This window comes from Equus caballus, chromosome 26, assembly GCF_041296265.1.
Source record: "Equus caballus isolate H_3958 breed thoroughbred chromosome 26, TB-T2T, whole genome shotgun sequence".
Classification (NCBI taxonomy): Eukaryota; Metazoa; Chordata; class Mammalia; order Perissodactyla; family Equidae; genus Equus; species Equus caballus.
Window position 1 is genome coordinate 11,311,237 of NC_091709.1, and position 14,445 is coordinate 11,325,681.

The window sequence follows — 14,445 nt, forward strand, 5'->3', positions numbered from 1 at the left end:
CAGAGTAAATATCTGGGAAAAAGCATAAACCAGATTTTTTTTTTTTACCTAAAATTAAATCTCTTTGCAAAGAATTAGACTTTACTACCCAAATTCTTTTTCGGAAAGGTATAGAACTAACAAATGCTTCTAACAGTATTCTATACTTAGATTCACTTAGAAAGATAAATGGACATACTCTCTCCATGATTTCTTGGGTCCACTGGATTTATTAAAGTGTCATGTTTTACACAATATTTGTCTGGAATACTGTAATATTGAGGAACCCAAGACTGGTCTTCGTAAAGGTTTTCTTGGTGAAATATATGAGGGGAAATTTTACATTCTGTAGTGCCTCTTTCTCTTGGAGATTCACAATGTATCCTGGCATATAAAATAAATTCTGAGATGTCCCGCGATAAAGGAACCTGACTAATTTTGTTTATTGCAATATTTATCAATCTCATAAAAGTTTATCTCCATCTAAAAATATGGTAAAGTTACTTCATAAGCTATCCATTGTGGCTGTTTGGGAAAAACAGAGATCTCTTCAATCTTGGATATTGGTATTTCTTTTTATCATTTTATTATATTTCTTCAAATTGTGAGATTAGTGCGGAGGAGAAAAAATGTGTGTGGATTTCAAATTATTCTTCACAAAAAATTAAGGCAGTTTTCATTAAAATTGTACACCTCTGTCTTTGCTGCATCTCAGTGACATGCTACCATTTTTTTGTGAAACCAGTTATAGTGCTTATAAAGTATATTTTTATGATAATACAACAAAATTAGCTTAAGGGAAATATAGTTTTCATAATTCTGATTTATAAGTAAAGGCATTTATTTGCAAAATAAAAGACATTAATATAATTTACTAGTCACCACCAAAAACTATACAATATGTTTATAATAAAAATCTTTTTGGAAAAATAATTTTTATTTTTAGTTTCTTGTAATTTCATTTTATTATTTTGACTTGGAACATATTAATTGTGAATCTTGGAGATATTTACACTTATGAGAAGTCTTTCTGAAAGAAAAAGAAAACCTGTTTAATTTTGTTTATTATTCTAAATATTTTGTCAAATTTAAACAGTTTTTCAGGTCATTTATTCTTTCGTGTATAATGAAATCAAAAAAGTACTCACCGTGTACAATGAGAACATATTCTGCGCTGCTTTGGCCAATGGTGTTTGTGGCTTCGCATCGATAGGTACCATTATCCGTTTTGTTCAGGAAAAGAATGTTTAACTCCCTACCACTCACAACCATTCGGTCAGGATCTGGTAATTCTCCGCCATCCTTTGTCCACAAAACGGGTTCTGGCCTATTGAATTTAAACATACATATAGAAAGGAACAATAAGAAATGTTAAATATTCTGTGAATTAAGTAAATCAAGCAATTCATAAATTTTTAACACCCATTTTGTGCATAACCATGTGCTAATTTCTACAAGGCATCGAAAGAACCATCATGCACTCACTCAGAAGATTTGGAGGTATGGTAGATATAATTTAATTCTATTCTGCTTAACTAAGCAGACATGTATTAAGGAACTGATTTGTTGAGTCATTATAGCGGTCACTGATATACAATAGCAGGTCCTGTGGCCCTGATCCTACTGCTAATGCCTCACACCTGCTAGTCTCTGGAGGACTGCCTGTGGGCTATTGGAACAGCCTTCTTCAGAGGTACCTGGAATTATACCTTTGCACCTGGGGCCATCACTGTGGCACACTTTTGCCTGAAACCATGGGAAGCTTCTCTCCCTTACTTCTCCTGCGTTTCTCACCCCGTAAAGATTTTTCCTGACAGTTCTCTCTTTAGTCCCTAGTTTTATTGAGATATAATTGACATAAGACTGTATTACTTTAAGGTGTACAAAATAGTTATTTGATGATTACCACAATAAGTTTCATTAATATCCATGACCTCACATAGTTAGAACTTTTTTTCTTGTCATGAGAACTTTTAAGATTTACTCTCTTAGCGACTTTCAAATATACAACACAGTATTGTTAACTATAGTCATGATGCTGTACATTACATCCTTAGGATTTATTTATCTTATAACTGGAAGTTTGTACTTTTGGACTCCCTTCACCCATTTCCCCTACTCCCCACACTGTGCCTCTGGCCACTTTTATTCAACATTGTACTTGAAGTCCTAGCCACAGCAATTAAGCAGGACAAATAAATAAAAGACATCTAAATTAGAAAGGAAAAAGTAAAACTGTCTCTATTTGCAGATGCCACAGTATATGTAGAAAACTCTAAAGATGCCAACAAAAAAACTACTAGAACTAACAAATGAATTCAGTAAAGTTTCAGGATACAAAATCGATATACAAAAATCAATTGCATATTTATATACTAACAATGAACTATCAGAAACATAAATTGAGAAAATCAATTTTACAATTGATTTACAATCCCATTTACAATTGCATCAACAAGAATAAAATACTTAGGAAAAAATTTAACCAAGGAGGTGAAACACCTGTACACTGAAAACTATACGATACTGACGAAAGAAATTGAAGAGGACACGTATAAATGGAAAAATACTCCATGCTCATGGATTGGAAGACTTAATATTGTTAAAATGCTCATACTACCCAAAGCAATCTACAGATTAAATGCAATCCCTATCAAAATCCCAATGGCATTTTTCAAAGAAATAGAACAATCTTCAAATTTGTATGGAACCACAAAAGGCCCCAAATAACCAATCAACCCTGAGAAAGAAGAAAAAAGCTGGAGGCATCACAATTCCTGATTTCAAACTATATTATAAACCTATAGTAATAAAACAGTATGGTACTGTCATAAATACAGACACATAGATCAATGGAACAGAATAGAGAGCCCAGAAATAAACCCACACATATGTGGTCCATTGATTTTCAAAAAAGGAGCTATGAATATACAATGGGGAAAAGATAGTCTCTTCAATAAATAGTGTTAGGAAAACTGGACAGCCACCTGGAAAGAATGAAATGAACCCCTGTCTTACTACATAATCAAAATGGATTAGAATTGGATGTAACATCCAAAATCATAAATCTCCTAAAAGAAAACATAGGCAGTAAGCTTTTTGACATTGGTCTTGGTGAAGATTGTTTGGATTTGACAGCAAAAGCAAAGGAAACAAAAGCAAAAATAAATAAGTGGGACTATATCAAACTAAAATGCCTCTGCACAGAAAAAGAAATCATTAACGAAATGAAAAGGTAACCTACAGAATGGAAGAAAATATTTTCAAATCATATATTTCATAAGGGGTAAATATCCAAAACATATAAAGAACTCATATAACGCAATAGCAAAAAAATAAACAATTCGATTAAAATATGGGTGGAGGATCCGAATAGATATTTTTACAAAAAAGACATACAAATGGCCAATAGGTCCATAAAAATGTGCTCTATATAACTAGCCATGGTGGAAATGCAAATGAAAATCACAATATGATATCACCTGTTAGAAGGACCATCATCAAAAAATAAGAAATAACAAGCATTGGGGAGGAGGTAGGGAAAAGGAAACCCTTGTGCACTGTTGGTGGGAATGTAAGTTGGTGTAGTTACTATGGAAAACCGTATAAAGGTGACTCAAAAAGTTAATAATAGAAATACGATATGATCCAGCAATTCCAATTCTGTGTATATATCCAAAAGAAATGAAATCACTAGCTCAAAAGGATATCTGAACCCCACGTTCACTGCAGCATTATGCACAACAGCCAAGATAAGGGAGCAACCTAAGTGTCCACTGACAAATGAATGGATAAAGAAAATATATTGCAAATAGAATGAAACATTATTCAGCCATAAAAAGAAGGAAATTTGCCATTTGCGACAACATGGATGGACCTTGAGGGCATTATGGTAATTGAAATAAGTCAGACAGAGAAAGACGAATACTGTACGATCTCACTTATATGTGGAATCTTAAAAAAAACCCAAACTCATAGAAACTGACTTCGCTTTTAATCAAATACTTGCAAAGAATTCCTATCTTAAAATCAGCATTTAGGGAAGAAAAGATAACTGAACCATGGATTTCTGTCTTCCAAGATTGCACAGTCTTTTGTAATTATTAATAATAAGAACGGTTATTAACAATACATACTACCATGTGTTGATAATGGTCACTATCCTAAATCCTTTACATATATTTTCAATAATCCTCACAAGAACACTTTGTAAATATCATTTTCAAAAATGTAATACATATAAAAATATAGAAGATCAGAGATGTAGCCAAACCCTGGTCTGCCTCCATAGTAAATGCTTTGTCTACTACCGCATGCTTTCTAACTTGATGGATATTTTCCTAGTTCTTCTACGTCAAATTTTTTAATTAAAACATGATTTTATCACATCATTGGAAATTATTTTCAGGAAAGCTTTATTTATTTGTTTATCTTGGTGAAAACTTTGAACTTACATTTTGTTATTGTGAATACAATTAGAGCATAGGTCTTGATATGTGATGGTTTTGATTATGACAGCTCTTCTAAGGCAAAGAAGATATATTTTTATGAAAAAAATTTGTAAAAGAGAGAAAAGTTGTGAACCGAACAATAATAAATGTTGGAAATTGTATCAAACCAACTAGATATGCAAGGTGATAAAAGAATCACTTAGCTTAGTAGCGAAAACACTAGAGAGAGAACAAAGAAGGGAGGGCAATTTTATCAGGACTGGCAGCATGAAACTTTTGAAGGAGCAGGCTATGAAAAACAAATTATCCGAAAATATTTAGTTATCCAAAAATATTGGAAAAATACAATAATTTATATCATCCAGTTATATAGACAACTCACTCTCATAGTATCTTTTATAAGAACCAAATCATTAATACTTCTCAACTTGCTTCATATATTTCATATCCTCTAGTTGCTACTTGAATTTACTAATTCTAATTTTAAAACTGATAGCCTGGATAATCTTGCACCACCTGCATCCTTAGCATCCTTTGAAGCGAGAAAACTGGTGCAATAACGCTATGACTTACCGCACATACCTGAAACATCAGAGATTGTGTTCTGCCTTTATAAAAGGTCACACAAGGCAACAGAAGATAACAGCTTCATTAAGGATAATTTGAATTTAGAAGATTTATCCTTAAACTACTACTCACTGGAAGTATTTTGTTATATTAAGAGGGGATACTTTCTTGATGTATAAGTCAGAATTTTGAAACACACACAGATGTGATCAAATGAGTATTCACACATTTCCATACTCAAAATTATACCCCCAAAATCCAAACTGTCATAATTTTTCTCTTCTCATGTTCACAAGCTTTCAGTCACATCTTAAAGCATATGGCTCTGTAAATATGTAATTAAATTTTTATACATATTTTTAAATTGTGTCTAGAAATGAAGTTAAAAATCAAGTTGCCAGTCTATATTTAAAAAATTCTTTTTTCTAAAAAAATAATTTTCTCTTTTAGGAAATAATGGAAAAAACACCTGCAAAAATAGTTAACAAGAGATTACAGCAATGTAAGTCACTGTTGACACTGAACATTGTAGGATTCCTGATCCTCCTCTGTATGGTAAACCTTCAAGGTGGCGAAAACAGATGCAATTATAATGAAACGGAGGTTAGCGTTCATGCATTGATTAAAAATAGTCTACACATATTCCAACTAGTATTTAAAATGTTCAAGCTTCTTAATATCACCATAAAAATATTAAGTGGTTTAGCAAGTCTTGATACAATTTGTGTTTCATCTTAATAAAGAGGGCCCCTAGGCTTTCTCTAATTGGAACCCAGAAATGATTGCATTTCTTGCTCAAATGAATAACAATCTTCCCTGCTGTTCAGGCAACCAAAGGAGATCATTTAAAAAGTGGTTCCAGTCTACAGTTTCTACGTGATAAGGAGGAAAACAAGTAGGAGCTGGACACCCGAGTAACGGGACAGTGGCCCAGCATCCAGCGTGAGATAACACTGTGTAACTCTACAGTGAGAATGTTAATATAGCCAATCCAGAGAGTTCCCCAAAACTTTAAAAGCCAGGATTGGTAGAAGCTATATGGAAATCTTCCATACAACATGAAATTTGATTTGTGTTTTGGTCTACCAAAGCTATAGGACTAAAAACATGGTCTATTTTCCTGTGCACCTAAAGACATTTTTGTAGCCCTTTCTTCCTCAGGCGACAGAAAACTACAAGAAAATAGAGAAAAAAGAAACCAAATATGCTCGTCTATTTATTCCCTTGTATTTTAAGGCCTTGGTGAGGTTGTTTTTAACTCAGTGTTTTGTTTGTACATATCCAATAAGTGATTCTCCTATATCTTTAACAAATCCTTATTTATAGATTGGTGTTGGAAAGAATTGCCATAACTGTCTCAGACTACCAGTCTATTAATATCTTGAACTAGATACGAACCTGATTACTAACTTCCACTGAAACTCTCTAGTTGCCCTTTGGGCCATTCTGTAAAGTTGTACCAGTAACAGTCCTTCTAATTCTCCCAATATACCAGATCGTTTACTCCATAGATATTGAATAGAATGGAATCTTGCTTTGCCTTCACGGCTCTCATCCTCTCTCAGGCTCATGCTTGAGAAGCATAAAGAATAAAAGGTTCAGTTATGGAAAAGTCAGTCTCATAATGCAGGTCTTCTAGGGAAAGAATTCTCTTGGTGTCATTGCAGAAATGGACAGGAGTAAAAGATCTTCCAAAGTTTGAAATGGATGCTCTGTCTAGTATCTTACTTTTCCCAAATAGCTATATCCCCTTATAGTTCTGAAGTGTCTTTTCTTTCATAAGCACAAGACAATTTGGGTTTTAGTACTGAAATTAATCTTATGAATATTAAACTTACTTTTCCTAGATGAAAGAAAAAAAGTATGTCATTGTAATGGCATTCAAGTAAACATCTTGTTCTGACTCAAAGAAAAAAGAAAAACTTGAATATATATCTTACATTTCCTTTAATATAAGAGAAAGCAGGGACTTATGGTTAACAACTTGGTGCCTTATCTACTTACATGGCTCATGAAGAGGACCGATGCCTTCATTTCAGTTTAGAAATTCCACAGGCAGCAGTAGACATGATTGAAATTTTCATTCCAGGGACATTTTTTAAAAGCCTAATTCCCCTCTAAATTTCGTGTGATATTTCCACTCTAATGTGAAAGGTGCTAGGAGTCGTGTAAACATCTTGGATCTCCTTTTATGCTTTAAGCAAAAACATTTAAATCAAGAAATTATACCAGAGAGCCTATGCATAAAACTCTCAGTGTTTATGTTATCAAATTTTAGAGAAATGGAGGGAGGGAAATTAAATGCAAATTAACTGACAACTGCGTTTGAAATTGAGGTCAAGTAGAAGGAAAGATTTTGAGCGAACTCTGGTCTACGAAGCTCTCCATTGGGTAGATTGAGACTGCATCCATTAACCACAGCCCAAACATAGCCAACCCAGTGAGGAGAAAGAAGAAGAAAAGAAAAAAAACAGGAGAAAACCCAGAAGCTGGGGTTGCTTGTTCCTTTTTAAAATTTAAAATATAAAGCAAGTTCAAGGAGTAGCCTTTCTTAAAGCTGTGAAACCAATTCAAAATATAATGTTAAGGGCCGGCCCGGTGACACAGCGGTTAAGTGCGCACATTCCGCTTCGGCTGCCCAGGGTTCGCTGGTTTGGATCTCGGGTGTGGACACAGCACCACTTGGCAAGCCATGCTGTGGCAGGCGTCCCACATATAAAGTAGAGGAAGATGGCCACGGATGTTAGCTCAGGGCCACTCTTCCTCAGCAAAAAGAGGATTGGCAGCAGATGTTAGCTCAGGGCTAATCTTCCTCCAAAAAAAAATATACATATATATAATGTTATAATGAGTCTCTTTTGGAAGCAAAGGATGTGGTTGCTAAACAGAAAGAAATAGAAAGGGATTGCATGTGGAGCTATTTACTACACTGATCATTTCAAATTAAAGGTACACAAAGGGTTATTTTAATATTGAGTATCCAACAAGATGTTTCAGAGCATAGTTTGTAAATAGCATACTATATATATTCAAAGACATATTTTTAATTGTTTTAAAAATACTAATCTAGGCCCTTGGAGGGCAGGCACATCAAGCTGTGATTTTTCCACAGATTTGATTGTTATGCAGCTTAATTGTAATGAAACTTGTTTTCCTTTTATTCCTGATATTGATTTCATACATTTTATGAGAGCAATTCTTAAAACATGAAATAGCTTTTACTATTAGCCAAGTTAACTTTGAATGTTTTACTTATCACAATTGAGGTTCATTGTAAAACATAGTGAAACATTTATGTGTCTGTCTTTATAGATATAGTTTTGCTCAAGGGAAAACAAAACTTGAGAAACATTTAGGGAAGAATAATCTTCAATGAGTCTCGGTGGGTTTAATTACTAGAAAATATTCTACTCCTACACTAATATCTTGAGACAGACAGACCATTGAATTTTGTTGATGTTGTTGTTAAAGTATACCGAAATATTCTTGACTAGATACTGCATGAGTTTACACATTTATTACCTACCAATTATCTATAAACCAATCTGCACAAGTTTTTGAACCAGGAATAAGAGGGATATAAATAAAATAAAATAAATATCTTCTCTCTGTAATATGACACTTTAGTAGTTTATGTAAGATATATGCTATCAACCATAAGACTTGGCAGGACATGGTAGGTGGCATAAATAAATTATACAACATCATAAAGATTCATCATACCTATATTAGGGACATTACAACCGGCTTACAACTCTTTATTAGTGTCTTTAATTATTGTAGGATTTGAGTGGTAGAAATAGAAGATGCCAACTCAAGAGGAGTCAGAACCCTGGGTAGGATGCTTGGGCTTCAGAGGCCATATTGTTGAATAGATGAATTTAAATACGAGTGCCAAGAAAAGAAAAGAGGGTTGTTAGGTAATATTGTTATTGGCTGAGATAACAAATTAAGAAAGGCGAAGTTAAAAGCACTTTATATAATAACTGAGTTGGGAGGAATAATATCAAAAGCCAATTTATTAGCTGCTATGAAGAAACAGGGCTAAGTATGCTCAGAAGGAGTTAGTCCAAGACAAAGTTTATAGGACAAAAGTTGAACATAAAAAAGTCTTATTTTGTTATTAGACCAGAAGACTGATGATGACATTAATATGGAAGAGAGAACGACAGGTGGTTAGGAACATTCTGGTCATAAAAGGGGGCATGGACAAAATGGGGAAGGTTGGAGTAGAGATGTGAAAGGTAAAAACAAACCTGTACATTTAAACCTGTATATTCTCTAGCCTGGCATTTAAGCCAGGCTAAAAAATATAGACTTTCATGAAAAATAGAAATACTTTGCTAAGGTTTTTAAGAAGTGAGTATTCCTGATCAGAGTTTTCTTTAAGTATACTAATATGAAATATCTGAGAAAGAAAATTCAATGAAGAGACCATATAGAGAGTTCTGGAGAGAGAAAACAAGGTCCTATGTGAAGTTGAAGTAATAATAAAAGAAAGCACAGAGTATTAGAAGATAATAGAAGAGCTCTTGGGAAAGTAAACATTACGTTTTGGAGCTAGAAATGTATGACATTAATGAAGAGAGAGAGAAATTCTCTCTATGATGTTCAGTCTGTATCAGAGGAACAATCTCAGTCCTAAATATGAAAAAATAACGATGCAAAACCAACCAACCAAACAAATGAATGAATAAACAAACAAAACAGAAACTGGGATGAAAACAAATTGAGACATAGCAGAAAGGGAAAGTTGGTGATTTCAGTTTCAGAAATGCTAAATTCAAATGCTAGAAGAAAATCAAGAGATATATCTCTATCCAGCAATAAGGAAATGAGAAACTAGAAATCAGAGCAGAGGGCAGGACTGGAGTTTTTACAGACAGATTAGAGCCAAGCAGACTTCAAAGCTCAAGAAAGGGAAAAAAGTGCAGATTACCAAACATCCTGGAATACTCTTACTTAGAAGCCAAGAAGTCAAAATAAATTGATGTCATAGGAACAAGAAAGAATCTCTTTAATTATTCATTGACCTAAACATTTACAGTTATAACCCATCCAATACCTGGACCTCTCAGTCCCCTGACCCTCTCATATCCAATAATTATTTTGTCAGCCCCACTGCAGTTGTGATCACACACTAAACCTTGTCATCATCATTTCAGTACCTTAAAAATTTCAGTTTTTCCAATCACAGTCTCTCATCTTTTCAGCTCACTATTCAGCTCCTCATCAAACTCAAATCCTAACTAATGAACTCACCATTTATTTCCCTTTATTCTTCAATCCCCTCCTACTGTACTTCTCTCTTTAACCAGTCTTACAATGCAATCAATATTTTTTTTCTTTTCCCCACCCATTGCGCTTATCTGGTTAATTCCCAGCCCTGGTGAACCCAACTTTTCCATCATCTCTGTGTCTTTATCAGAACATCAAAACAAACTCAAGAAAAAATGAGGAGAGGGTATATGGTTTGTTTGTTTTTTTAAATACTCTTGTTGAAGTTATCATGCAAGAATGCACATGAAGAGCAATGAGAAAGGTGATTTTACTATGTGCATCTTATTAAGTTTAATGAGAAGATAACATTTTCTTAAGTGCTGGAAGTACAGTGGTGAATACCAGCTGATTTTTGCTCTTGTGAAGCTTCTTTTTATTTAATTGAAGTAACATCAGTTTATAACATTATATAAATTTTAAGTGTACATCACTATATTTCGATTCCTATGTAGATTACCTCATGTTCATCATCCAAAAACTAATCATAATCCATCACCACACACACGTGCCTAATCTTCCTTTCCTTCTCCTCCCTTCTCCTCTGGTGACCACCAGTCCAAACTCTGTCTCTATGTGATTGTTTGTTGTTTTTATGTTGTACTTCCCATACAGTATTCGACTTTCTCCCTCTGACTTATTCGCTTAGCATAATACCCTCAAGGTCCACACACATTGTCACAAATGGCCAGATTTCACTGTTTCTTATGGCTGAGTAGTATTTCATTGTGTATAAATACCACATCTTCTTTATCCATTCATCCCTTGATAGGCACTTAGGTTGCTTCCAAGTCTTGACTATTGTAATCACTATTCAGTGCTGAGGTGAACGTGGGGTGCATGAATCTTTACACATTCATGTTTTTATGTTCTTGGGATAAATATCCAACAGTAGAATAGCTGGATCCTATGGTAGTCCTATTCTTAAGTTTTTGAGTACTCTCCGTACTGTTTTCTATAGTGGCTGCACTAGTTTGCACTCCCACCAGCAGTGCATTAGAGTTGCGTTCTCTCCACATCCTCTCCAACACTTGTTATTTCCTGTCTTGTTAGTTATAGCCATTCTGATGGAAGTGAGGTTATATCTCATTGTAGTTTTGATTTACATTTCCCTGATAGTTAATGATGTTGAACATCCTTTCATGTGTCTGTTGGCCATCTGTATATCTTCTTTGGAGAAACGTCTGTTCAGATCTTTTGCCCATTTTTTAACTGGGTTGTTAGTTTTTTGCTACTGAGATGTATGAGTTCTCTATATATATTTTGGATATTAACCCCTTATCAGATATATGGTTTGCAAATATCTTCTCCCAATTGTTCGGTGGTCTTTTCATTTTGTTGATGGTTTCCTTTGCTGTGCAGAAGATTTTTAGTTTGATGTAGTCCCATTTGTTTATTTTTTCTATTCTTTCCCTTGTCGGGTCAGACAAGGTACTTGAAAATACACTGCTAAGACAATGTCAAACAGCGTACTGCCTATGTTTTCTTCTACAAGTTTCATGGTTTCAGGTCTTACATTCAAGTCTTTAACCCATTTTGAGTTAATTTTTGTGTATGGTGTAAGATAATGGTCTACTTTCATTCTTTTGCCTGTGGCTGTCCACTTTTCCCAGCACCATTTATTGAAGAGACTTTCCTTTCTCCATTGCATGTTCTTAAGAAAGATGATTTTAAAGTAACGTATATTTCATTACTGTGTCTTTGAATATTTCGTTTTTTTAAAAAAAGGTTTTGCTTTTGTGACGTGGAAATATGCCTCATTATTATAAATGTTACTTAGAATATATAATTAGATCTACACATTTCTGCCTTCCGTAACTCTTTAAGATAATATTTAAAATATAGTTTTTTGCAAAATCTTTGTTTCAATACAGGTAGTACCATCATTTTTTAAGTTGGCTCTGCCCTAACATTTCAAATATTTAAGGCTGGAATAATACAGTAAATGAAGAAGAGGTTTGAATAAATTACCTAGATGAGGAAAATACTTTAACAACATCTCTTTTAAATATGTCATTTTCCAGTATGTTTTTAGCCTGTTGCAGTTACTTGTACTGATTTGTTTAATAAGTATGTCTTTGTGTTTTTGCGTGTGAGAAAGAGAAAAAAAGTAAGATGACTCTAGCTTTTTTCCTCACTGGTCTCCACTCCCTTCTGCTTTTAGTGGTTCCTGGATGTGTTCTTCAATCTTGCTCTATCCTCATAATTCTTATGTAGCTAGTCTTTGCTCAGCATAGATATGATATTTCCCATACCTGCATTATTCTTTTTATTAAAAGCAATGAATCTTTCTTCCCTTGATTTCCTGTTTGAGAATCCCAGTGATTGCTGTTGAAAGGCTCAACAAGGAAAGCCCCTACTCAAATAGCACCATTAGTACTTCCATCTTAGAGGGTCAAAGGTATTTAATGGAGTAATAAATGAAATCAGTTTGAAGTGGAAAATTCAAACCTACTTATTCCATTAAATTGCAAGTTGAAATTCTGAGTTTATCTACTCATGTAAATTCCTGAAGTCAACTATTGCATTAGTATAGTGTCAAGTAGGAGGCCCATTAAAGGTTAGACTTAGATGGGACAATGACATCAACGTTAACTCCATCATTAGATTTAAAACTTCAGTAGCAAATAAGAAATGGACTTTTATCCTGACTAATCTGAGCATATACTACTTGATTCTGACTTTTTCAGGCACTTCTTGCCTCCAAGGTTAGAAGCTTATAGTAGAAACAGAGAATAACCTATATGCAAGAGGCAAGTGCTCTTTAGAAGACTTGAAAATAATGGCATTTTGTGGAATGCCTGTGAAATCCTGGACCACTGATAAGGCAGTGTTCATTGATGATTATTTTAGCACTTTTGAGAAACAAAGCAGTCACACTGCAAACTGTAATTCCAGCCAATTTATGGCACAACAAATAAAAGATTATCCCTGGAAAAGATAAAATTGCTATGATCCTGAAGGAGTGACAGATTTTAGCACTGAAAGAAAACTATTCAAGACTGTGAATGCTTAAATACGTAAATCTCCCAAGGACTTTGTGCTAAAGTGAAACAATTACCCACACCTTATCTAGACTTAACATTTCTGTTCTTTGGTAAACACAGAATATTAATTCCTGGTTAAAAGATCAAGAAATCTTGAGTAAACATCCATTCCCTCATTGAAGCAATAAGTCGCTCTGTGTATGTACCTTAAGCTTAAAATCTCTGTGATATATTTAAAAATGATTTCTTAAGAAAATATTTTTTCAAACTATTTGAAACTTAATAGCTCCTGAAAACCTTCTTTGACTAAGCTAGACTTCGGAACATTTTCATGTCTTTTAAATCAAGAACTTAGGAGTCTGAGTTTCTCAGCATCTGCCACTTTATCAACCTGTGTACATTATAAGGACAATTTGATGCCATATAAAATGTTTCTACATGCATCCTAATCAGTCAGATGCCTGAAAACCACAGTTCAAGGGCACTTTACAATGACGGGGTCCTATTTTCCTTATAAGAGTTACTTTACAATCCATTACTTCCACTACTATAAAATAGTGCTAATTAACCTTATAAGATCTAATACTTATGTTAAACACGGTGCCACCATCACAGAACTGCTTCTGCTCCATGACTTGCTTCTTTGATAGTAAAACCAATGGTCTTGGAAAAGTAAAAGTAAAATGCACATCATTTATCTGGTAGCTGGGGAATTAAATGCTCCATATACGTAAATGCTGAAGATAATTGAAATTTAAGACAAAATTTGAAAATATATTTTAATCATTTGGATGAAATGCTTCTCAAAGGATTTCATTTCTGCATTATTAAACAGAACATTCTTAGTGTCATTTCACTGCTTTCTTGGCGCTAAGATCTCTCCAGTTTGAACGTATATTTTGGGATAGTGATGGTTTTAGAGGAACTGAAGTGATTGGGACTTAGCATGCCAAGACCCAGCTTCACCACAGTTGGTGTTAGTGCAACAGCTTTCAAACCTTTTGAGGTGTGACCTATACTAAAAAATAGACTTTACAGCCTTACACTTGTACAAACACATACACACAGGAAAGAAACGCTTGCTCTGTCGAAGGTGCTGTGATATTTGCATCACTTTTCTTTACTTTCTTTCATTCTCTGTATTTTTCTTTCCTGTTGTATTTTCTATTTTATTTTTGGTCTTA

The 14,445-nt window shown here is 34.0% G+C and overlaps 1 protein-coding gene across 6 annotated transcripts in view; it reads right to left on the reverse strand.

The window, feature by feature from the left end:
• The window catches only part of CADM2 (cell adhesion molecule 2), a 1,006,464-nt gene that overhangs the window by 90,118 nt on the left and 901,901 nt on the right, over positions 1 to 14,445 (reverse strand). For all 6 annotated transcript variants that reach the window (XM_070252474.1, XM_070252473.1, XM_070252476.1 and 3 more), the window contains one exon: positions 1,128 to 1,306. In XM_070252474.1, coding sequence (XP_070108575.1) covers positions 1,128 to 1,306 — 179 coding nt within the window. The remainder of the gene's footprint in view (positions 1 to 1,127; positions 1,307 to 14,445) is intronic.